The sequence below is a fragment of the Bos mutus genome, chromosome 26 (genome assembly GCF_027580195.1).
Source record: "Bos mutus isolate GX-2022 chromosome 26, NWIPB_WYAK_1.1, whole genome shotgun sequence".
NCBI classification, from domain to species: Eukaryota; Metazoa; Chordata; class Mammalia; order Artiodactyla; family Bovidae; genus Bos; species Bos mutus.
Genome location: NC_091642.1, coordinates 46,091,670 through 46,117,251, shown reverse-complemented (window position 1 = coordinate 46,117,251; position 25,582 = coordinate 46,091,670). Strand labels below are relative to the sequence as shown.

At 35.8% G+C, this 25,582-nt stretch overlaps 1 protein-coding gene across 1 annotated transcript in view; it reads left to right on the top strand.

Moving 5' to 3' along the window:
- PCDH15 (protocadherin related 15) overlaps nt 1-25,582 on the top strand; it is a 1,047,422-nt gene that overhangs the window by 670,809 nt on the left and 351,031 nt on the right. The window contains exons 12-13 of the mRNA XM_070363570.1: nt 9,419-9,553; nt 10,975-11,124. Coding sequence (XP_070219671.1) covers nt 9,419-9,553; nt 10,975-11,124 — 285 coding nt within the window. The remainder of the gene's footprint in view (nt 1-9,418; nt 9,554-10,974; nt 11,125-25,582) is intronic.

The following is a 25,582-nucleotide window of genomic DNA, read 5'->3' as shown; positions in this document are numbered from 1 at the left end:
TTCTTGCAGTCCAAGGGACTCTTGACTCTTTTCCAATATCACAGTTCAAAAGCATCAATTCTTCTGTGCTCTGCCTTTTTTATGGTTCAGCTCTCACATCTGTACATGACTACTGGAAAGACCATAGCTTTAACTATATGGACATCTGTCAGCAAAGTGATGTCTTTGTTTTTTAATAGATAGTCTAGGTTTGTCATAGCTTTCCTTCCAAGAACAACTGTCTTCTAATTTCATACCTGCCATCACCATCTGCAGTGATTTTAGAGCCGAAGAAGAGAAAATCTGTCACTTCTTACACCTTTCCCCCTTCTATTTGCCATGAAGTGATGTGACTGGATGCCATGACCTTAGTTTTTTAAATACTGAATTTTAAGCCAGATTTTTCACTCTTTTCTTTCACCCTCATGAAAAGGCTCTTTAGTTCCTCTGCCTCGTGAAAGGGCAATACCTGCCAGAAAATATAATAAATGCTTTATTTTGCATTAATTCCCTTAAATCTCACAGCAAACATAATAGTGAATTTTACATATTGCAGAAGGGGAAATTAAAACAACTTTAAATACTGCCTTTACTCTGATCACAGAGTTAGTAAATGGAGGAGTTAGACCTTGAGCCAAGGTCTTTGGGAAAGAAAGTTATTGATTAAAATCAATAGCCTTTTCAGTTTTATACATTCTGACTGTAGGCTGACTATGTTAACAGCTGTCAATGCTTTCAACTCTTCCTGTTAAAGTGCTTATATATACACAGTTTCACATCCCAGTTCAGAGAGGGTTTAGGGATCTCCTAAGGTTTAATGTGTTTCATGAGTCTCATGTCATTTAGTGACATGAGAAAATTCACTAGAAAATTCACAGAGCCAATTTAAGAAGTGTTATCCAGGCTAAGCTAATATATATATTAGGCTTGGTGATGTCCCACAGCTTTTGGTGTGGATTTATTTTTTTCTTGTTTTCTTTTTATTTTGAATGCATAATCATTTTAAGCAGTGACTAGTCAGTTTAGAAACATAATAGCTTAAGTCGCACTTTCATGAACACAAGAACACAGGTTAAATCCTGAAAAAATTGTAGCTTATAGTTTTTCCCTAAGTAGCAAAATTTATGTACTTGTAGTTTCTTGGTGCATTTATATTATTTAGTGGTTGGGTACTAAGCCCTGTGCTTGCTTGCACACATTCTTTCCTGGATTGTTATTCACTTTAAAATTACAAATGTTAAAATTGAGTTAAAGGGGCTTTGAAAAGGACAGTGGGACTTCAAGTTATTACTGAGTTAGGGTAGAGAGAGCTCCTGGGTCTGAAACCTTTGGAAAACACTACCTGGAATTCTGATCTGGAGACTTACAATTCAGTTAGCCTGCTAAATACTCTCGGACATTTCCAAGGGGTGGGACAGCACATTGTAGTTCTTTCAAGTCTGTGCTTTGGAGCTGGATAAACTTAGACTTGACTCGTAGTTCCTCCATGTGATAGCTGTATAGCCTTATATTCACTAGTTGCTGCCTTTTGTTCAAATACCAATGACCCAAAAAGATAGCAATCACTACTGCCTTGGCCAGCTCCTTCACTTGGAGCTGGCGATGATGGAGAGGGAGAGAAAATTTCCCTGAGATGAAGCCACGTACATGAAGAGAAACATAACTAATATGATTCATAGAAATGTCAAATACTTAAACAATGTCTATCTGGCCATATTTATTATTTAAGTCCATCCTCTTAAGTCCACAGAATATTGAACGTAGTTTAATCCCACTTCCTATACTATGTGAAATGTTCTGTTAAAGTCTCTTCTTCAGGAATTGATTTTACACTTCACTGTGCCACTCTAGCTTGAAACGTAGGAGCTGTCTTTGGTTTTTATTTACTTGAGACTAAATACTAAATGAATGCAAACAATTCTTTTCATCTAAAATAGTAGATGAAAAGATTTTACTTTTAGAGTGAATTCATTTACTTTTTAGCAGCAAATATATCACCTTATGAGCTTCCCTGGTAGTTCAGCTGGTAAAGAATCCGCCTGCAATGCAGGAGACCCTGGCTCGATTCCTGGCTGGGGAAGATCTGCTGGAAAAGGGATAGGCTACCCACTTCAGTATTCCTGGGCTTCCTAGGTGGTTCAGATGGTGAAGAATCTGCCTGCAATGCAGGAGACCTGGGTTCAGTCCCTAGGTTGGGAAGATCCTCTGGAGAAGGGAACAATTACCCTTTCAATTACAATTACAATTGTAATTACAATTACAATTCTGGCCTGGAGAATTCCATGCAGAGTCAGACATGGCTGAGCAACTTTCAATTTCACTTTGAGACAATTAAGAAATATTTAAAATCTTCCGGTTTCGTCTTCTGAATATTTCCTGACTCTCTTTTCTCTCCACTCTTACAACCTATTTGTCTTTTATTAAAATTGCCTCCTCATCTTCTATTTTTTTTTATTCTTACTCAAATCCATCTTTCACTCAGCTACTACAGGTATTTATTCAAAGTTCAAATCTGATTACATTAGACCTCTGTGTAGTATGCTTTCATGACTTTGCTGCATGAAATTCTTTGCAGAAGAAATTTCAAGCTCATGTGCATGGCTTTCTGTTACTTGATAATCTGAACATTTTCTAAAATGTCCTGCTTCCATCTATTTACATTTAGCAAGTATTTATAGTTTCTTTTATTTATTTTTTAAATTTTCATTTATTTGTGGCTGCACTGGGTCTTACTTGTTGCCCGTGGGCTTTCTCTAGTTGCAGCCAGCAAGGGCTAGTCTTTAGTTAAGGTGGGTTATCTTGTTGTGCGGCACAGGCTCTTAGGCATGTGGGCTTCAGTACTTGCAGCATGCAGGCTCAGAAATTTAGGCTGAAGGGCGGGATCTGTAGTTGTGGCACGCTGGTTTAGTTACCACCTCACATGTGGGATCTTACTGCACTAGGGGTCAAACCTGTGTCCTCTGCATTAGCAGGCGGATTCTTAACCACTGGACCACCGGGGAAGTACTGCTTGTAGTTTCTTGAGTTACACCAAACTGCTGTGTATCTCATTACCTTTTGTTTCTTACTTTTTCTGTTTTGAAATCTTTCATCTTCCACTACACAATTTAGTTTGGATAACTTATGCTCGGTGTTTGGAATTTAGCTCAGACATCGTCTCATTTGGGCCTTCCCAGGTAGCACTAGTGGTAAAGACCCTGCCGGCCAGTGCAGGAAACTTAAGAGACGTGGGTTTGATCCCTAGGTTGAGAAGATCCCCTGGAGGAGGGCATTGCAACCCACTCCAGTATCCTTGCCTGGAGAATCCCATGGACAGATAAAAGCCTGGTGGGCTACAGTCCATAATGTCCCCAGAGTCAGACATGACTGAAGCAACTTAGCATGCACACATCCTCTCACTTAAGAATCTTTTCTAGATTATGATTCTTTGTTGAGTTGCATGTCTTTCTTTTTGGTGAATTTCTCTGAAGTTCTATTTACATCATTGTATGTATCTTTTTCCATCATTAAATTTAAATCCCTTGAGGATAGATCCTAAATCTTAATAACTTTTGTATCCTAAAGATCTTACACTGTTCCCAGAACTTAGTATGTTCTAGTAATTGTTTTGTTTTGTTTTTTTCGAAAATTGTCCTTTATTTATTTTTTTTATTTTATTTTTTATTTTTTCCTTTTTTAATATATATATAAAAAATATCAAAATGAATCCACCACAGGTATACATGTGTTCCCCATCCTGAACCCTCCTCCCCCTTCCCTCCCCATACCATCCCTCTGGGTCATCCCAGTGCACCAGCCCCAAGCATCCAGCATCGTGCATTGAACCTGGACTGGCATCTCGTTTCATACATGACATTTCACATGTTTCAATGCTATTCTCCCAAATCTTCCCACCCTCTCCCTCTCCCACAGAGTCCATAAGACTGTTCTATACATCAGTGTCTCTTTTGCTGTCTCATATACAGGGTTATCGTTACCATCTTTCTAAATTCCATATATATGCGTTAGTATACTGTATTGGTGTTTTTCCTTCTGGCTTCCTTCACTCTGTATAATAGGCTCCAGTTTCATCCACCTCATTAGAACTGATTGTTTAATGAACTAGTAAGTCCAGGCATGAGTAAAGGAATGAGAATATCTTGGTATATGTATCAACAATTGTACTGATGTTGAATTAACTGTTTCAGAGTATGGCCCATTCCATGGTTAGACAACTAATTCCTAGAAAGCTCTTTATCACGTTAAGTTGAAGCCAGCATTCTTGTAACTAAGCCATTATTCATATCTTCCATTCGTCAGTCCACAGTATAAATTAAAGATTAGTCATTGATATGTCTGAAGATGAATTTACGTGCTTCTGAATCAGAGTTTTCCCTTAAGCCAAGTGTTCTTTGTTTCTCAAAAGTAAAATACGTTTATTGTGAGGCTATTTTAAGATCTATATTAACAAAAGAAAACTTAAAGGCCCTTTTAGTTTGCAGGCAAGAATTTTACTACATGATAAATTCTAGCAGTTTTTGAATGTCAATATTAGTGAATTTAATCAGCATGGGGATAAAGGATTTAAGAATAAAAACAAAGACACATCACCTCATACAGGTATTACCAAACAGAATGGAGATAAGGCATCAGGCATGAAGAGAAGTGATCATTGCAGGAGTTGGTTTTCTTGAGCACAGCTATGCCACAGGGCAGACGCCAAGAAGGAGACAGACTTAGATCTGTTTGTCCAAAAATTGCATTGTTTTATCTGTTCAATTCAGTAGAAAATAAGACAAAATTTTAGGAACTAGTAGCAGAGATTGGTGATTTGTAGTGTTATTAGCATGTAGATGTTGAGTCAGAAGGAATCTTGCTGCTGCTGCTAAGTCACTTCAGTCTTTGCTGACTCTGTGCGATCCCATAGACAGCAGCCCACCAGGCTCCCCCCTCCCTGGGATTCTCCAGGCAAGAACACTGGAGTGGGTTGCTATTTCCTTCTCCAATGCAGGAAAGTGAAAAGTGAAGTCGCTTAGTTGTTTCCGACTCAGCGACCCCATAGACTGCAGCCCACCAGTCTCCATCCAAGGGATTTTCCAGGCAAGAGTACTGGAGTGGGGTGCCATTGACTTCTCTGAAGGAATCTCAAGTCACATGAAAAGTGTAAAAAACGCAGACAACAATATTTGTGCTAACGTTCCTTCTTATAGATATATAAATATCAACACATTCATATATGTGTAAAATATATGCATGTATGTAATATACATATGAATTACATTTATGATTTTTTTAACCATTCTTACCTCATAGTTTTATAATAGTCCAGAATACACATAGAGCAAGTATTGCAAAAGAGGCATGTCTGGAACCACCAGGTTTTCTTTGGCAGAACCACTAAAATTGCTTATTGAATTCTAGATATTAAAAAAAATAACAGAATAATAATCAATAGAGGTTATGCTTTAGCTTTCAGAAAAGCAGTGATCCATTTATAATTCCAAATCAATTTTCATCCCTATATAGTGCTACTATTTCAAAATAAAGGTATCCTTGAAATGTAATACATTATACTTTCAATGGTAAAATGTGCATATATACTTTATAAATATTGCTATACTATCATACCTATGTTATGATGTGTCAAAATATTAGGGAAAAAAATACACCTGCAAAAAAGCTGTTAGTTTAAATGAACTGGAAAATGGGTTTTGTTTGTTTGTTTGGAGGTTTGTTGGCTTTTTACTAGTTATACTTGTCATATATATATTTGTGGTCATTTACATTTACAGTTTTTCATTTAATGTTTAATTTGCATATAGGTTCTGCCGGGTGGTGTTCCTGTAGGTACAAGTTGTTAATTTTGTGTTTGTTTTTTTGTTAATTGCTGTGATTCACTTCCTTGTTCTTTTGTGTTCTACTAAAAAATAAACTAAACAATTACTTATCATTTATTAAAAATTATTAACATATATATGCAATCTAAACTTATTTACATATTATTGGTAATAGTAGTATGAAATTGTGTAGAATTCAAATTGTATGTAAACTCAAAGATTGTGTAATTATTATTTTTTTTAATTCATAAACCATTAATAATTCATCATATTCTTTCAAAGATCCTAATATGAGGGTTGAACCTTTTAAACAAGGTACTTCTGAAAACTACTGTCAACTAATTCAAGTTGACAGATGAGATTAACTTTTTTGTCATTTTCTTGCTATGCTTTATAATTTATATGTATGCACATAAGTGTGCAGTTATATATATGATATATATTTATTTATATGTACATATACATCTCTGTGTTGTGTGTGCATATATATGAGGATGCATATTATTTTGTGTGTGCATGAATTTGTTATATCATATTTTGAGTCTCATTGGAAACCCAAAATTGGTTTTAAATCCAATAGACTGTCATATGTGAACATATTTCTTCTATGTGGTAGGATTTTTAAATTGTACTTTTATGTGTTAGTTTACCTTTGCTTACTTTTGCATTAATTTTATTTGTGCTGTGAATAAATATTGGAGTTTATTTTGCCCTCCCAGAAAACCATACACAAATCAACAAACTAATATATTGTGCTTTTGGTATCTACGTAATGTATACTTTAGAGAAAATAATATTACTGTTTATTGGGAAAAAGTTGTTGTAATAATCAGCCCTCTGTGTATATTTTGATCTAGAACATTGATATTTACTTTAAATAAGTTAATCGAGACAAGGACTACCGAAAATACACTGTCCCTATCAGAGTATTCTCTTCCATTTACATTTATTGTACACCATACCTGAAACTAGTGTTATCATTACAAACGAATCTAAGGTGTTAAACTTTGAGTGACTACTGGATGATTGTCCAGCTAAATGCTCATTCACCCATAGCATCTATGCATGCTTCACACATATACAGATTTTAAAAGGTTACTATTTTGAACACTAATTAGTTTCAAAAGTTATATTTTAACCAAAAATTCACTGTGCAAGGCAGATTGGAATAAGCTGTAACATGCCATGTACAATGTTAACATTATGCATTATGTTATATGTATATTTTTACATAAAACAGTCTGCAGTTCTGGGAAATGTTATTTTAGTATTCTAGCTAGTTATTATAAAAGCACTTGAAATAGAGACAATTAAATTATCAACAATTCTTTAGTATTTCTTGTTATTAAGTATGAGAGCCTGTTTATGAAGTCCTGGTGTGTATATCACCTTCAAATGGAAAGCACTTGATGATGAAAATCTTGTTGCTTTCATAAATACACGAAATAGTGTGGTTTGCGACACAATCATACCACAGTCACACATGCATGTGCTAGTTTACAACCCAGCACTCATTACAGTATTGCATTATCACAGCACCTGACATGAAAAATGCTTAAAATGTGCTGAGTATGTGAATGAATATATCTAACAGATTTACTAACAGAGGTTACAGTTGAAAGGAAGAAGAGACAGTGAGAGAGGGTTAGTTATAAAGGAAATAGAGAATGACTGATGGATTTGAATGAAGAAAAAGAAGTAAACATTTGGTGAGCAAATCATGTAGCAAAACTTGCCCTACTTAGATTACTTATAGTGTAAATATATGAGTTAAAGAAGCTATACTTGTAGGCATCATTGTTGGTACAGTCAGAGAACAGAAAAAACTATATGAATTTAAAAGCCTAGTGATTTTACCTTGATAGGTAAACACTAAAAAAGAGAAGTTACTTGTATTTATTGAGTTTTCTTTTAACTGAAAATGCATGCTAACTAAAATTTGTGATCATTTAAAAATAATAATTGAATTTATTACAATTGGCTCTAAAACATAATAAGAATCCCCAAAATGTGGTTTAAAGTATGTTTAATGTGCATTTTACAATTTACCTTTTAAAATAATTTAGCCTTTTATTAAATAGCATATTTGATTTAACCAAATACTCCAGCCATGCTTACTATCCATGTTGAGCTGCTGAGATTATGACACTGAAATGAAAACAGCTGAAGTGTCCACTAGAATATAATGTCAGTGTGAAGCCTCTTTATTTTTTCCAACTCTTAACAACTTTGATTATTTTATAATAAATGGATCAATGGAAAATTATTATCTATAGCATTTTTTAATATTCCAAGATAAATATAGCACACTGACCTCATGTCAAAATTGTGGACAAGAAAGCTGCCATGATATGGCTAAGTAATATCTCCTAAGGAGATGCTGTAAATACATAACCTGTCAGGTTCAAATGAAACTATTCACTCCAAGGTTATTTGAAATATACACATATTGAAACTTTAGGTAGGTATAAAGTGTCTGTGGGTCAAGTTATGCACACCTTTTAATATAGCAGTATGCATTTTAACTTTCTCACTTCTACATAGAAATTTTTTTAAATGGCAGTTTCTAATTTTTTAATCAACAATATGTTTAACAATTCCGGACTGTCTACTCTGCCCTCAGCCTTTGGTGATATCTGATAGAAAAGTAACCTGTGATTTTAAATCACCTTTCACACCATAATATTTTTAAAGTTGCCATAATTTATGAAACACCTTACCTCCCTGTATGTTCTTACTTTTTATAGCCTTCCTGATAGTCCACACTCTCTCAATAATCCCCTTTTGTTCACTGCACTTTCCCTTCTTTTCCACTATGCAGATACCAATCCAAGCCTTCCCATTTTATGTCGCTGTTCTTTCTCTGAATTGCAGATATTAATACCTTATCTTTCAGAGTGGCAATAAGATTGAGAAGGATTTCTAATGCCTACTTAATTATCTGTGTTTTGAACTTTTGCAATCACTTTCATTTTATGTATATATCATTTTTTACTGAACCTGTTTATCAGAAACGTGCCAATTCAAATATTTGAATTTAATCATCAGAAACATTTTAATCAAAATAAATATTATGTTTCCCCCTGGAGAATATTTACATTAAAATAAGAAAGAACAAGCATAATATTTATAATGAATTATACATAACCAATTTTATTTCTAATTTACACATGAGAACATAATAATAATATGCATGTGTGCAGTTTATTTCTACAAATGAAGTAATTGTAAAATTCTACAGCTAAAATTCTGGGCTTCGGTTTCCTTTTCTTGAATGTATTTATTTCTCAAGTCCAGTGAAGTTCTGGAAAATATTGATATTAAATAATCAGTAAGAACATATTCAATTAGACTGTTTTATGTCTTATTCCTCCTATTATTTTTTGCTTTTATTCACATTGATTATACCAGTACTTATTTAAGTATTTTCCACAAATGAGTAATTATCTTTGGGTAGTTTTTACTCAACTCTGAACAAATTTCTAGTTGAAGCTCTCTTTTCTTTAGAAAATTCTTAATCAGTTATACTTGTAATAAATTTGAAAAATGAATTTCCAGGTAATGAACTAATAACTATATTGTTTATTAACATTTTAAATAATGGCTTCTTTTTTTTGTTTAAGACTAAAGACCCAGAGCTTCACCTTTTTTTGAATGATTACACTTCAGTCTTTACTGTCACACAGACTGGAATCACTCGCTACCTCACCTTACTTCAACCGGTGGACAGGGAAGAACAGCAAACTTACACCTTTTCGGTAAAGAGATTTCATATATATATATATATACACACACATATAAATGTATATGTATGCAAGAGAAAGAGATATTTGTTCAAAACTGAAAAGGTCAATGACTGGAAAAGAAAAATGCAGTATTTTCAATTAATAACAAATAATATGAAAAATAAAATTTTTCCTCAAAAGTATTTCTTTTTTCTCAATTTATATAGTTTTATTACTATTCCTTCCAATGGAAGAAAGATAAATTTTGAGATGAAAAAAAAAAAAGAGTCTCACTCTTCACCATCCACTCACAATTGACTTAAATTTAGGTATTATAAAGTCGAATCAACAAAGTAAAAATTATTTTCTAAGTTTGTTTATGTATTTATTATTATTGCATTTTTAGGTTTGTCTTAGGGTTAGGCCAGTGGTTCTCACTAGAGAAGATTCCTGCTCCCACCACCCTGCCCAGCACCATTTTGCAATTTCTGGAGACATTTTTGGTTCCTTTTTTGAAAAGGTGCTACTGGCATCTGGTGGGCAGACAGTGACAATACCGAGAGACATAATGCACAGGACAGTCCCCACAACAAGGATTCTTAGGTTAGATTAACCTAGAGGAGAAAGAGAAAGAAACAGAGAGAAAGACTGGCGGCTGAATAGAGGGTAAAAGGGAGTTTAGTTTAGGGAGTTTAGCTAGATTTTATTCAAATATAGGGAAAAAAATGAGCTGATAGAAAAATATAGGAAACGGAATTTATGTAAGAATTTTGTTTGTTTGTTTTTTCTGGAGAAACTTATACAGCAGACTCAGAGCTTCCAGAAGACCTAAAATCTACACTTAAAACTTAGACACAGAGTAGATTTCAGAAGTCATTCAGGACCACAATGGTATTGTTAGAGCACTGACTTTTTGTGAGACTTTCTTTAAAAGTTAATAATATAGTTAAGATGTCACTCTTAATGAATGCCAATGGGGCCTTTAAAATTTGTGATTTTTGTGAGATATTAGAAAATAATATTACATGTCTAGAGCACATACTTTCTTGATTATATAAGCATGTTGCTGTAAAAGCAACTATTGCATTGTATACAAAATATGTAAGAGTATTTCCCTATTCATTTTTTAAAGGTTAAATAGTTAATTCCTAAGAATTAGCAATGTTGGCCCATTTCAAGCCTCTAGAACATTTTATATATCAGGTTATTGAAAGTGTGATTGGAATTCAATATATAAAAATCAAGCAGAATCCTATACAATTGCTTCCTCACACATTAAAACACTTTGATTATATGTACTATTATAGTTTTATTACTTCCTTTTATCAGCAAACATTTGAGTATCCTTTTGAAACTGTAAAAAATATGAGGAACTTTTCAAATTGTAGGAGTGAATTCTGTACTGCTTATGTTTGCATGACTTCTCTATTAAATTTATTTTTCTACTCCCAAAGATAACAGCATTTGATGGTGTTCAAGAAAGTGAGCCAGTTATTGTCAATATTCGGGTGATGGATGCAAATGATAACACTCCAACCTTCCCTGAAATATCCTATGATGTCTATGTTTATACAGATATGAATCCTGGGGACAGTGTCATACAGGTAATTACCCATATGAGGATATATTTGAAACAATTCTTTCCTTTGGTATTTTACAATGCATTGGTTAAGAAATTGCTTAAGAAATAAAAGTGAATTTCAGGGTTATCCTATGGCATAATTTAGCTTAAAAAGATTTACATTTATGTTTACTTTTTCAATGAAAGTGTACCTATATGCACTTTAAAGTAAAATTAACTAGATACACAAATAACAATTTGACCTATTTATAGATTGATTTTTTAAATTATGTTGAACATAATAAAGTGAATACAGTAATATACTGAAATGTCAAGGATTAAACATGCAGTTTAAAACTTCAAATTATTTTAAACTATTGTGAAAATGGGTTAAATCTTTGTGACCCATGGACTGTAGCCTGCCAGGCTCCTCTGTCCATGGGGATTCTACAGGCAAGACCACTGGAGTGGGTTGCCATGCCCTCCTCCAGGGGATCTTCCCAGCCCAGGGATTGAATCCATGTCGCCTGAATTGCAGGTGGATTCTTTACCATTTTAGCCACCAGGGAAGCCCATGAATACTGCAGAGGTATTCCTATCCTTTCTCCAGGGGATCTTTCCAACACAGGAATCCAACTGAGGTCTACCAGCTGAGCTACCAGGGAAGCCCATATTTCCCTTAGTGGTAAATACAAAGAACTATGTTATTGGACAATACTCTTAGACATTGATTACTTGAACCTAAAATGGAATCACCACAACAAGAAAAATTAAGATTCTATAATAAATGGTATATTTGAAAACACAGAAATCTGGCAAAATATTTATTCTTGATTTGTCTCATTTTTATCATTAGCTGTACTTACTACATTTTAGTGAATTGCAGGTTATCTCAAATTTCTTTTTCAATATTCTGTGTATAAATTGTAAAGAAGTAGTAATATTCTTCCTTGAAGATTTTTAGAACTCTGGAGAATAGTTAACTCTAGTACTTCTCAAAGTGACTGTGTGTGTGTGTGTGTGTGTGTGTGTGTGTGTGTGTGTGTTAGTTGCTCAATCATGTCCGACTCTTTGAAACTCCATGGACTGTAGCCCACCAGGCTCCTTTGTCCATGGGATTCTGCAGGCAAGAATACTGGAGTGGGTTGCCATTTCACACCAGAATCATCTAGGTGGCTACTGAGAAATACAGATGAGCAAGATTCACTCTAGTTTTCATGGATCTTAAGCTCCATATGTAATACTTAGGTAATCAATAAAAAAAAAAGAGAAAACCCAAAAGGTTTCAGTTGCCCAGTAATGTAAAGACTACTGATCTCTACCTTCCTCTACACCTGAGACTCAGACTTAATAATCTGAAATTGCTCTCAAGCCAGGAAGGTCATGATTCTATATACTTTTTAGAGTATTGTAATGGCTCCAAATTATTACTAAAATTTATATACAATATATGTTATGTAACAATATATGACATATAATATGTTTATATAGAATATAATTTATTACATAATAGTATAGTATATAAAGAATGCTAATAAATGAATTTATGTATCTATGTATTTTAGTGTTATATATTTCAGAGGAGTAAAAAAAAGCAGTCCAAATGCCTTAACAATGTACCTAAGTCTTCATGGTCTGAATGCTTTCCTCCAAGCTTCATCCTTGGCCTTCTATTCATATATGTATGTTTCAGTCCTACTCAACCATCACTTCCAGTTACCTGAATGTGTCTTGCTCATTCCCATTTTGTCCAATTTTTTCCTTTACCTTGATGTCTTTCCCTTCTATTTATAGCTTGATTACTTTCTTTGTTCTTTAGACTTTTTTGCTTTCTGAAGAAGCATTCCTTAGTAGTTTTCTGTAGATAATTCCTAGTAATTTTTTTCATCAATAAATGTTTATTGCAGGCACTCTTTTAATCATTGGGACATAGTGGTGAGGAAGAACAAGACCCTTTTACAGTGATATGAGATAGAAAACATACAAATAATAAGTAAACAAAAATGTTAATTTCAGAAATGGATCAATTTAATGGAAGGAATTAAACAGGATAATGTAATAAAGAAGATGAAGTGAGGCAAGACAGACAAAGGTTAAATTTTGTCTTCAAAGAAAACCCCAATAATGTAATACCAAAATAATACTGCCTCTCTTATGCTAAGTTCTCGGGGAAAACACTATCTGGTCACTACCTGATAACATTTCTTTCTTTTTTTAATCCCTTGTTAACTAGCAAAACTGAGATTTAAATTCGGCATTTGGGGGCAACATACTTCAAGATGAACTGAGTGAATCTTGATTACCTTAAGCTAATCATGTTAATTCCATTCCCTTTGACTATTGGTTTAGGAATAATAGTCATATAACATAATTCTTAGTCATTAGACTTGAAGGAATATCTATTAACAGTTTCTGAAAATTTTTTCTCTGTTTTTACAAAGGGATAAAAGGAAGAGACATTCTTCTTGTCTTTGAGCTGTGCTGTGTGCAGATGTGACGCATGGAGCTGCTACAGCCCTCCTGTCACTTTGAAGGGACTAGTTTTAAAGCCACAGCCAATATATTAGTTGAAAGAAGGAAGGAACCTGGGCTTTTGATGGTTTTGATGAGTTCTGAAATAAACAACCTTAACAGGAGCTATCTCAATATTTTTCATGTGGTGAGATATTTAGTGAAGCCATTTTGAGTTTATTATTTTTTCTTAGCCCAAAGCATCCTAATTGACTTTTTCTTCATTAATAGTTCCTGTTCTTGCAGCCCACCAAAAACACACCAGTTTGCAGCCAATATACTATGATTACAACAGCGTGTCTTCATTAGTGTGAAATGTCTGGGAAGAAATAGTTAACTGTATGTCTCATGGCTTTTGTACACTATTTCCTATCAACCAAGAACACTTCTTATCTGATCTTTTATAAGGCTAACTCACTCTCATCATACAGGACCCAGCTCAAAATATCACCTCCTCAGAGAAAGCTTTCCTAATAGCTTAGTGTCAATAGCCTTCCAATATACACTACACACATACACCCCGCATCACAGTTCTTATTCTATAACTTGCTTTCTCTAATTACTTTTATTTTTTTTTCTAATTACTTTTAGAGCCACTATGGCCATCTAAAATTATCTTTTCTTCTTGTCCCCACTCCAAACTAAAAACCCCATTAGCAACCATCTGTCTTGTTTGCCACTCTGACACCAGCACATACCAGATATACCAGACTTGCAGTAAATATTTATTCAAAGGATAAATTATTATCTATTTTGCATAATCTAAAGTGAGAGCCGCTCAGTTGTGTCCAACTCTTTGCAACCACATGGACTATACAGTCTGTGGAATTCACTAAGCTAGAATACTGGAGTGGGTAGCCTTTCTCTTCTCCAGGGGATCTTCCCAACCCAGGGATCGAATGCAGGTCTCCCTCATTGCAGGCAGATTGTTTACCAGGAACTAATTGTTAACATCAGTTCAGTTCAGTTCAGTCACTCAGTTGTGTCCGACTCTTAGCAACCCCATGAATCGCAGCACACCAGGCCTCCCTGTCCATCTCCCGGAGTTCACTCAGACTCATGTCCGTCGAGTCAGTGATGCCATCCAGCCATCTCATCCTCTGTTGTCCCCTTCTCCTCCTGCCCCCAATCCCTCCCAGCATCAGAGTCTTTTCCAATGAGTCAACTCTTCACATGAGGCGGCCAAAGTACTGGAGTTTCAGCTTTAGCATCATTCCTTCCAAAGAAATCCCAGGGCTGATCTCCTTCAGAATGGACTGGTTGGATCTCCTTGCAGTCCAAGGGACTCTCAAGAGTCTTCTCCAATACCACAGTTCAAAAGCATCAATTCTTTGGCGCTCAGCTTTCTTCACAGTCCAACTCTCGCATCCATACATGACCACAGGAAAAACCATAGCCTTGACTAGACGGACCTTTGTTGGCAAAGTAATGTCTCTGCTTTTGAATATGCTATCTAGGTTGGTCATAACTTTCCTTCCAAGGAGTAAGCGTCTTTTAATTTCATGGCCGCAGTCACCATTTGCAGTGATTTGGGACCCCTCCCCCCAAAAATAAAATCTGACACTGTTTCTGCTGTTTCCCCATCTATTTCCCATGAAGTAATAGAACTGGATGCCATGATCTTTGTTTTCTGAATGTTGAGCTTTAAGCCAACTTTTTCACTCTCCACTTTCACTTTCATCAAGAGGCTTTTGAGTTCCTCTTCACTTTCTGCCATAAGGGTGGTGTCATCTGCATATCTGAGGTTATTGATATTTCTCCTGGCAATCTTGATTCCAGCTTGTGTTTCTTCCAGTCCAGCGTTTCTCATGTTGTACTCTGCATAGAAGTTAAATAAGCAGGGTGACAATATACAGCCTTGACGTACTCCTTTTCCTATTTGGAATCAGTCTGTTGTTCCATGTCCAGTTCTAATTGTTGCTTCCTAACCTGCATACAGATTTCTCAAGAGACAGGTCAGGTGGGCTGGTATTCCCATCTCTTTCAGAATTTTCCACAGTTTAATGTAATCCACACAGTCAAAGGCTTTGGCATAGTCAATAAAGCAGAAATAGATGTTTTTCTGGAACTTTCTTGCTTTTCCCATGATCCAGCAGATGTTGGCAATTTGATCTCTGGTTCCTCAGCCTTTTCTAAAACCAGCTTGAACATCAGGAAGTTCACGGTTCACATATTGCTGAAGTCTGGCTTAGAGAATTTTGAGCATTACTTTACTAGAATGTGAGATGAGTGCAGTTGTGCAGAAGTTTGAGCATTCTTTGGCATTGCCTTTCTTTGGGATTGGAATGAAAACTGACCTTTTCCAGTCCTGTGGCCACTGCTGAGTTTTCTAAATTTGCTGGCATATTGGAAATATTTCAAATCCTGAAAGATGATGCTGTGAAAGTGCTGCACTCAATATGCCAGCAAATTTGGAAAACTCAGCAGTGACCACAGGACTGGAAAAGGTCAGTTTTCATTCCAATTGTTAACATAAGTTAGCAATAATGCAATGCCATCTCTACTGTATTTATTGGGTTAAGATATGCTTTCTTCAGTGATATAGAAAAGGGTAACAGTATAGACGGAACACTGAAAATGCATGTTATGTGAATGTCTTCTTCTGTGTATATGGTAGTGGGGAAAAGTTTAAAAATAGCCACAGTACATTTTATTTATATCTTGGAATTACACTTGTCATATTGATGAAATCTGTCTTTTTAACCCATTTTTCTTGAGGGCACAACTGAAATTTGTCTATTTCTAAATCCACAAACTCTGTATCCATATAGTAGATGCCTAAACTAATGGATGCATAATAAATGTTTATTTGAGGATGAATGAAAGGAAAATCTGTAAACAAGTAGATCTGAATGAATGGAGAGGAATAAGGATATTGGCCTTTATTTCTAGTCAGTTGATGGACCTAGAGATCTACATTTATCTTTACTGGGGCATTCTTTCATAGGGAGTAAAATTATGGTTTGTAGAGATAAAAGAATGACAGTTACTGTCATGTTCGTATTTAATTAGATCTGATTCTCATCTCTATAATAACATAATTGGAAATAAAAGTAAGTTTATATAGAAAAACAGCCCGCAGGGAACTGGAAAGTGTAACTAAGAAAACGATAGCAATTATGTGATGGAACCGTATCTCAAAATTGTTTGCCCTGGAGGATCAAAAGCTTACTTCTGGCATTTGCAGACTACAAAAGTTAATTTCCCTTATGTATCTCTTTTTAAAACACATTTGCTCTGCCTTTAAAATTCATATTTTATATATTTCCCTGTGAAATTCTATTTGAACATAGATTGTTATTTCTGTTTACATGCTTCTAATTTTTAATTTATGTAAATGCCAAAAAATGAAGGTTTTTAATTAGTATTTTTAATGTTATTCCTGGCATGCATATTACAGCTGCTTTGTTTTATTAAATAAGATCTCTCTGGGTGACTCTACTGTGTATTGCCATATTATTTAAATAAAAATATCTCAAGGTGTAGTTCAGGGTGTTGTAAAAAGAGTGGTGTGGCTATAATACATCCTCCAAGGGTCTAGAAATAAAATAGATTTCCCACTGAGAGAAAAATTTTAAAACAGAGTAAAATAATTCAGAACTGTGATTTGCAATTACGGTTTAAGGGTCATAATTTTTTTTTTTTTTTACTCCATTCACAACTAACCCTTCCATAACCCTCCCATTCCTAAGTAACTCAACAGATGATTTATTAGTTTCCTCTTTGGTAATCCACCTGCAATGCAGGAGATCCTGGTTCGATTCCTGGGTTGGGAAGATCTGATGAAGAAGGGATAGGGTACCCACTCCAGTATTCTTGGGCTTCCCTTGTGGCTCAGCTGGTAAAGAATCTGCCTGCAATGTGGGAGACCTGGGTTTGATCCCTGGGTTGGAAAGATCCCCTGGAGAAGGGAAAGGCTACCCACTCCAGTATTCTGGCCTGGAGAATTCCATGGACTATATAGTCCATAGAGTTGCAAAGAGTCGGACACAACTGAGCAACTTTCACTTCACTTGGTTAGTAATCTGTTGTCCAAAAGAGGGAAAATATTAGAAATAAAAGACACAATGAGCAGTGTCCAGCAAAGAGGACCTTAGATAACAGATTTTTAAGTATTATAATCAGATCATTTTCAGTGTAGACATGAGACTATCTTGGCCTGATATAAGTACATAATTATTTGAGTCCACTGTCTTCTTATTATAAGGTAGCTATCCTTGTGCATATGCATGGATCAGTCATAAAAATGTATTATCCAGGTTCCTATTTTAAGTTCTCAATTATAAACTAGTTTTCTGACTTTATATCTATTATGCTTGATTACTGTAAAAAGGAACAGGGTGATTCTGACATGTATGGTTCATGAAATACGCTTACAGGAGCACTGCCACAGAACAGCAGCTGCATCTTTCACAACTGGCAGTGTAATCAGATTATGAGCACATCTTATGTTTAGAGAGAAATTGCCAGCATGAGGGAGTATGATTCTTTCTTTAGGTCAAGGAATATATTTTATGTTGACAAAAGACAATTTTGTCAACCATCAATGAAATCTTCCAGGTTGATGCTAATGGATATCACACTCTCTTGTCTTAAAGTATCATTTCACACATTGCTAGTTTTTTTTTTTTTTTTTGAAAAGCCAATTGCTATGTATTAGAGATACAGATGTGGATATATAAGATATAGATTTTAATTTCTATAGTTAGCTATCCAGTCTGTACTTCAAAGATGTTATTCCTAGACTTTTACAGTTCTTTTCAATCAATGGTTTTTAATCCTATCTGAGTATTTATTACAAGTTTACCTGAGAAACTTTTAAAAATATTGATGCCTGGACTACACCCTGAGATATTTCTATTTGAATGATATTGCAACATGTAGTAGAGTCACTCAGAGAGATCTCATCTAATAAACTAAAGCAGCTGTAATATGCAGGTAATCTTGAGAAAAACTGCCTCAGAACTTAACAATATTTTATACCCTCTGAAAAATGGAATCTAAATTTATTTAAATGGAATCCTGTATGTAGCTGAGTCCTTTGATTCTCACTTCACTTCTTTTCTTTTTCTTCAGTTCTTATTGCTTGTCATATTTCTTACTCTTACTGCTTTAAAGCCCATCCTTTCCCCTCACCTTTACCTATGCTCAACTAATTATTCCATTTCTTTCTATTGTATTTTACTACAATAAGCTTTTCCTCTGTACTGATTATTAACCTTTGGGCTATAATCCTCCCATGCCTTAGTCTATAAACAGTTTTCCCAGATAAGACTTCATGCTACTATTTTTGTTGTTGTTTAGTCACTTAGTTCTGTCTGACTCTTTGTGACCCCTTGGACTGTAGACCACCAGGCTCCTCTGTCCTTGGAATTCTCCAGGCAAGAATACAGGAGTGAGTTGCCATTTCCTTCTCCAAGTGATTCTTTCTGATCCAGGGATCAAACTTGCATCTCCTACATTGACAGGCTAGTTCTTTACCACTGAGCCACCAGAGAAGCCTACTATAAAACACTGAATTTCCAGCTCTGATGTAGACATTTGAATTAATTGATTAATTTAGATATGTTATTAATTTATTTATGAATAATTAATGCATAGTTATAAATCTGACCTTCACTCACATCATACTACTAAAATCATACAAAATCATAAATCTAATTCATCTATCTCCAATAGTATGTATTTCTAATAGTATATAAATAAAATAGTATGTATTACTCAGTACTTAACTATGTAAAACTCTTTACACCTTTACAGAAAATTTCTGATTCTAATCCTAGTTCTCTGCTAACTGAGGGATTTTCTTGCTGGCTTCTTATTCAGTCCTCAGTATTTCAGTATTAACATTTGCAAAAATCAATATACAGCTTTCCTCTCTTTTACCTATTCCCAAGTTTTCAGTCATTATTTCTATGAGAAGCCCAGGTACTCATGTTACCCAAATTTTTGGACAAGGCAAGGTAGACTTTTGACAGGCAGCAGAAATTTAACATATTCCAAGATAAACTGACAATATATTATCCTTCTTCCAATACAGAAACATGGACACACATATAGACTCAAATATACATGCTGCTATTATTCAGTCACTAAGTCATGTACAGGTTTTTCCTGTGATGACGTATGGATGTGAGAGTTGGACTGTGAAGGCTGAGCGCTGAAGAATCGTTGCTTTTGAACTGTGGTGTTGGAGAAGACTCTTGAGAGTCCCTTGGACTGCAAGGAGAGCCAACCAGTCCATTCTGAAGGAGATCAGCCCTGGGATTTCTTTGGAAGGAATGATGCTAAAGCTGAAACTCCAGTATTTTGGCCACCTCATGTGAAGAGTTGACTCACTGGAAAAGACTCTGATGCTGGGAGGGATTGGGGGCAGGAGGAGAAGGGGACAACAGAGGATGAGATGGCTGGATCGCATCACTGACTCGACGGACATGAGTCTGGGTGAACTCCGGGAGTTGGTGATGGACAGGGAGGCCTGGCGTGCTGCGATTCATGGGGTCGCGAAGAATCGGACACGACTGAGCGACTGAACTGAACTGAATTGAAGTCATGTACAGTCTTCCCTGATAGCTTAGTTGATAAAGAATCCACCTGCAAGGCAGGAGACCCCAGTTTGATTCCTAAGTCAGGAATATCCACTGGAGAAGGGATAGGCTACCTACTCCATAATTTTTGGGTTTCCATTGTGGCTCAGGTGGCAAAGAATCCACCTGCAATGTGGGAGACCTGGATTCAATCCCGGGGATAGGACAATCCCCTGGAGAAGGGAAAGGTCACTCCAGTATTCCAGCCTAGAGAATTCCATGGACTGTATAGGTCATGGGGTTGCAAAGAGTTGGACATGGCTGAGAGACTTTCGCTTTCACTTTCTTTCAAGTCATGTACAGTTCTTTGCAACCTGAACTGCAGCACGCCGGCGTTTCTTGTCCATCACTATCTGCCTGAGTTTGTTCAAACTCATTTCCATTCAGTGATGCCATCCAACTATCTCATTCTCTGTCACTCCTTTCTCTTCCTGCCCTCAATCTTTCCTAGCATCAGGGTCTTTTCCAATGAGTCAGTTCTTGGCATCAGTTGGCCAAAGAAGTGGAGCTTCAGCTTCAGCATCAGTCCTTCCAATGAATATTCACGGTTGCTTTCCTTTAGGATTGATTGGTTTGATCTCCTTGAATCCCAAGGGACTCTCAAGAATATTCTCCAGCACCTCAGTTCAAAAGCATCAGTTCTTCAGGGCTCAACCTTCTTTATGGTCCAACTCTCACACCCATAGATGATTAGTGGAAAAGCCATAGCTTTGACTATATGGACTTGTCAGTCAAATAATATGCATCTTTGTCAGCAAAGTAATGTCTCTGCTTTTTAATACGCTGTCCAGGTTTGTCATAGCTTTTCTTCCAAAGAGCAAGTGTCTTTTAGTTTCATGCCTGTATGCCTACAGTAAGAAAAGTCAAATAAACATAACCTGTCATCTTTGGAGGCAATTATACTTTCCAGAGCCAAATTAATCTTGGATTACATAGGCTTCAGATCAGCAACCGCAGTCACGTTTATCTTCTTCCTCCTTCACCTGCATACATACAGATGATTGTCTGGTTTCTAAAGTTGCTATTTCAGTATGTATACATCTGTCACCATTTCCTTTTCCATGCCTGTACATTCCCATAAATTAGGTTGCTACAGTAGACTTTGATTGACAACCTTATTTCAGCAGATTGCCCACAACACTGATACAATGATTATTCTAAAACACAGACATGAATCAGAACAGGTCCTTATTTTACTGAAGGAAGAGCCTAATCTCCACACATGCAGTCAAGAGCAGCTGTGAAATACTTCAAGTTCTTTTGTTTCACCACATGCTACATCTCTCCATGTAACCAACTTTGATACTATGTATAGAGGGTTTGTTTTGTTTAACTCCAGCATAGGATACCCATCCCATTCTACGCTTACTGACATCTCTCTCAAATTTTAAAGTTTAATCCAAATTATACCCTTTCCATTCTTTTTTACACATAATTCAAATGTTATTTTTTAGATAAAATCTTTATTTTCATAGCAAGTCAGAAAATTCATTGTTCTTTCCATCATACTTCCACATATCCAATGTATCTCCAATGCATTTTATTGTAACTTGCATTAAAGTTAGCTTTTACATCTCTTTCTACTGAGCCATAAATTTCTTTTAGTGATCTGTAACCACCTGTGATTGGCACAATGACTTCCACACAGTACAGGTTTACCAAATATTCACTGAATTTATCCCTTCAATTAATTTGCTCTCAATATTTAGAAAAAGTCTCATTCTAGAGATACACTCTGTTTGACCTAAGAATTCTCTCCACCACACACAAAATGTTATCTCCCATAACCCTTTCTCAAAAGTCCTGTAAAGCTTTCATCTTTGCCAGTTTATCTGAGTTTAGGTTGTTGGGGAGAGCATTGAAAGTTCATGCAGTTCTCAGGATTTTCTTTGACATTTGCATTCCTCAAGGCCTTTTCATGTCTTCTCTATGCACGTGTGTAGTGTCAGAGATGTGTGGAAAGCTTATCCAGCCTCTATTGGACTCTCATTTTCTGTTTATTTCTTCTAAATTTATGGCTTGTTCTCAGCTTACCAACTGGGACCACAACTTGCACTGACAGACTTGAGGCTGTTTCTCATTCAATTCTCACCATAATTGATTCTTTTATTAACTCTACATCAAATTAACTATGGCATCTCTTGAAGAACATCTGCTGCTTTTCATGGCCAGTCCCATCCTTATAAAACCCATATGCCTACTATACTTGGGGTTAAGAGTGGTAAGGGGGATAATGTGCCACTGAAATAACAAGGTCATTAGCTCCTGCTTTACCTACCTAAAGTCACAGCAATTCTTCCTGAATATTATTCCCAATTTGTCTGCTTTAATGAATCTTTAGGGCCCTAAATATTTTTTGATATTTTTGCTTAGATTTTTACTTACTTTTTGGGGAAAACAAACTATCTGATTTACTTACATCATTGGAACCAGAAATCCTGCTTCCTAGCTCCAGTTATTTGCCATTTTAATAAAGCAATTTCAATCAGATAGTAGAGATGAGACCAGATAAATCAAATCCCTTATGATTATAAAGTTTAAGTGACAAGTAGATTAAAGGGATTATATCTGATAGACAGAGTTCCTAAAGATCTTTGGACAAAGGTTCCTAACACTGTACAGGAGGTAGTGATCAAAACCATCCCCAGGAAAAAGAAATGCAAAAAGGGAAAATGTTTGCCTGAGGAGGTCTTACAAATAGCTGAGAAAAGGACAGAAGTAAAAGGCAAAGAAGAAAAGGAAAGATATATCCATCTGAATGCAGAGTTCCAAAGAATAGCAAGGAGAGATTTTTAAAAAGTTTCTTAAGTGATCAATGCAAAGAAATAGAGGAAAACAATATAGGATGGGAAAGACTAGAGATGTCTTCAAGAAAATCAGAGATACCAAGGGAACATTTCATGCAAAGATAGATACAATAAAGGACAGAGTCGGTATGGACCTGACAGAAGCAGAAGATACCAAGAAGAGGTGGCAAGAATACACAGAACTATACAAAAAAGATCTCAATGATCCAGATAATCATGATGGTGTGATCACTCACCTAGAGCCAGACATCCTGGAAGCTGAAGTCAAGTGGGCTGCACTCAATATGCTAACAGATTTGCAAAATTCAGCAGTGGCCGCAAGACTGGAAAAGATTCAGTTTTCCTTCCAATCCCAAAGAAAGGCAATATCAAAGAACTTTCAAACTACTGCACAATTACACCCATTTCACAAGCTAGCAAAGTAATGCTTAAAATTCTCCAAGCTAGGCTTCAACAGCATGTGAACCAAGAACTTCCAGATGTTCAAGCTGCATTTAGAAAAGGCAGAGGAACCAGAGATCAAATTGCCAACATCCACTGGATCAAAAAAAAAAAAAAGCTAGATAATTCCAGAAAACATCTACTTCTGCTTCATTGACTATGCTAAAGCCTTTGACTGTATGGACCACCTCAAACTCGGAAAATTCTTAAAGAGATGGGAACACTAGACCACCTTACCTGCCTCCTGAGAAACCTGTATTCAGGTCAAGATGCAACAGTTAGAACCAGACATAGACCAACGCACTGGTTCCAAATTGAGAAAAGAGTACTTCAAGGCAGTGTATTGTCACCCTGCTTATGTAACTTATATGCAGAGCACATCATGTGAAATGTCAGGTTGGATGAAGCACAAGTTGGAGTCAAGATTTCAGGGAGAAATATCAGTAACCTCAGATATGCAGAGGACACCATCCTTATGATGAAGAAGAACTAAAGGGCCTCTTGATGAAAATGAAAAAGGAGAGCAAAAAAGCTGGCTTAAAACTCAACATTCAAAAAGTTAAGATCATGGCATCCAGGGCCATCACTTCATGGCAAAGAGATGGGGAAACATGGAAACAGTGAGAGACTTTATTTTCTTGGGCTCCAAAATCATTGCAGATAGTGACCCCAGCCATGAAATTAAAAGACACTTACTCCTTGGAAGAAAAGCTAATACCAACATAGACAGAATAGAAAAAGCAGAGACATTACCTTGCCAACAAGGGTCTGTCTAGGCAAAGCTATGATTTTTCCAGTAGTCGTGTATGGATGTGAGAGTGGGATCATAAAGAAAGCTGAGCGCTGAGGAATTCAATCTTTTGAACTGTGTTACTGGAGAAAACTCTTGAGAGTCCCTTGAACTACAAGAAGATCAAACCAGTCAATCCTAAAGGAAATCAACCCTGAATATTCATTGAAAGGACTGATACTGAAGCCTAAGCTCCGATACTTAGACCTCTGATGTGAAGAGCAGGCTCATTGAAAAAGACCCTAATGCTCGGAAAGATTGGGGGCTGGAAGAGAAGGGGGCAACAAAGGATAAGATGGTTAAATGGCATCACCTACTCAATGGATATGATTTGAGCGAACTCTGGGAAACAGTGAATGGCAGGGAAGCCTGGCATGCTGCTGCATGCTGCAGTCCATGGGGTCGCCAAGAGTCACACACAACTTAGCAACTGAACAATAAGAAATGTGTGCTTCTTATATTTTCACAAACAGAGCAAGAAAGAAATGGAGCAAATCTAGCTTATTAAATGTGAAATAAAAGGAATGAGGATGATGCACTAGAAAATAGAAGTGAATGTCTAGAAAGAGTGAAATCTTTTTTCTACTTTAGTCAAAAATCAAAATAAACCTAGCCTCAGATAATAACTGAGATTCTGGAAACTCTCCTCAGTGAATATTTCTTAAGAAAATCCTCACCACAGCACTATTGATCACACTTTATATTCTCTAAGTGAAATTTGAAAGTTTTAACTATAAAGTTACAATACAGAGAAAGTCCTTACTAATACAATATTTCCCTTAGCAATAGGAAAACAAACAAACAAACAAAAAAAACATTGAACAAAACCTCTGGTGAGGTTTCCAGCGCACTTTTTATTATTAATAATGCCAAATATATGTCTGTGTAAATTAGAAAATCCCTTTTTATAACAGCAGAAGACTACGGTATAAATGTAGCCTACATGTACCAAAGAAAGTAGTGTAGCTTTATTCTTTATTATTTGATTGTTATTTACGCTCTTAGTAAAAACATTAAAAAATTATTTTGTTTTCTGTATCAGGTATGGAATGTTTCTGTCCATGTTTGAGAGTCCATCACAGTTCTATTATAATTTTTATTATAAATGGGAGCTATTAAGATAATTTAATGCCATTCCCTTAAAACCTTCTTATCTAAAACTGCATCATTCTCCCTGGTTTTTCATGCCCTCAAAACAAAACAAAAAAAAGAGAGAGAGAGAAAAAAAAGAGTTCAGGAACCACTCTACATATTCAATATCAGGTATATATTAATCTTTTCATTATTTACTTGAGCCACACAATGACTCTCAAATTTTTTAGTATCGCCCATAAAACCTTCATCATCTTGCTTCTGTTTACCTTT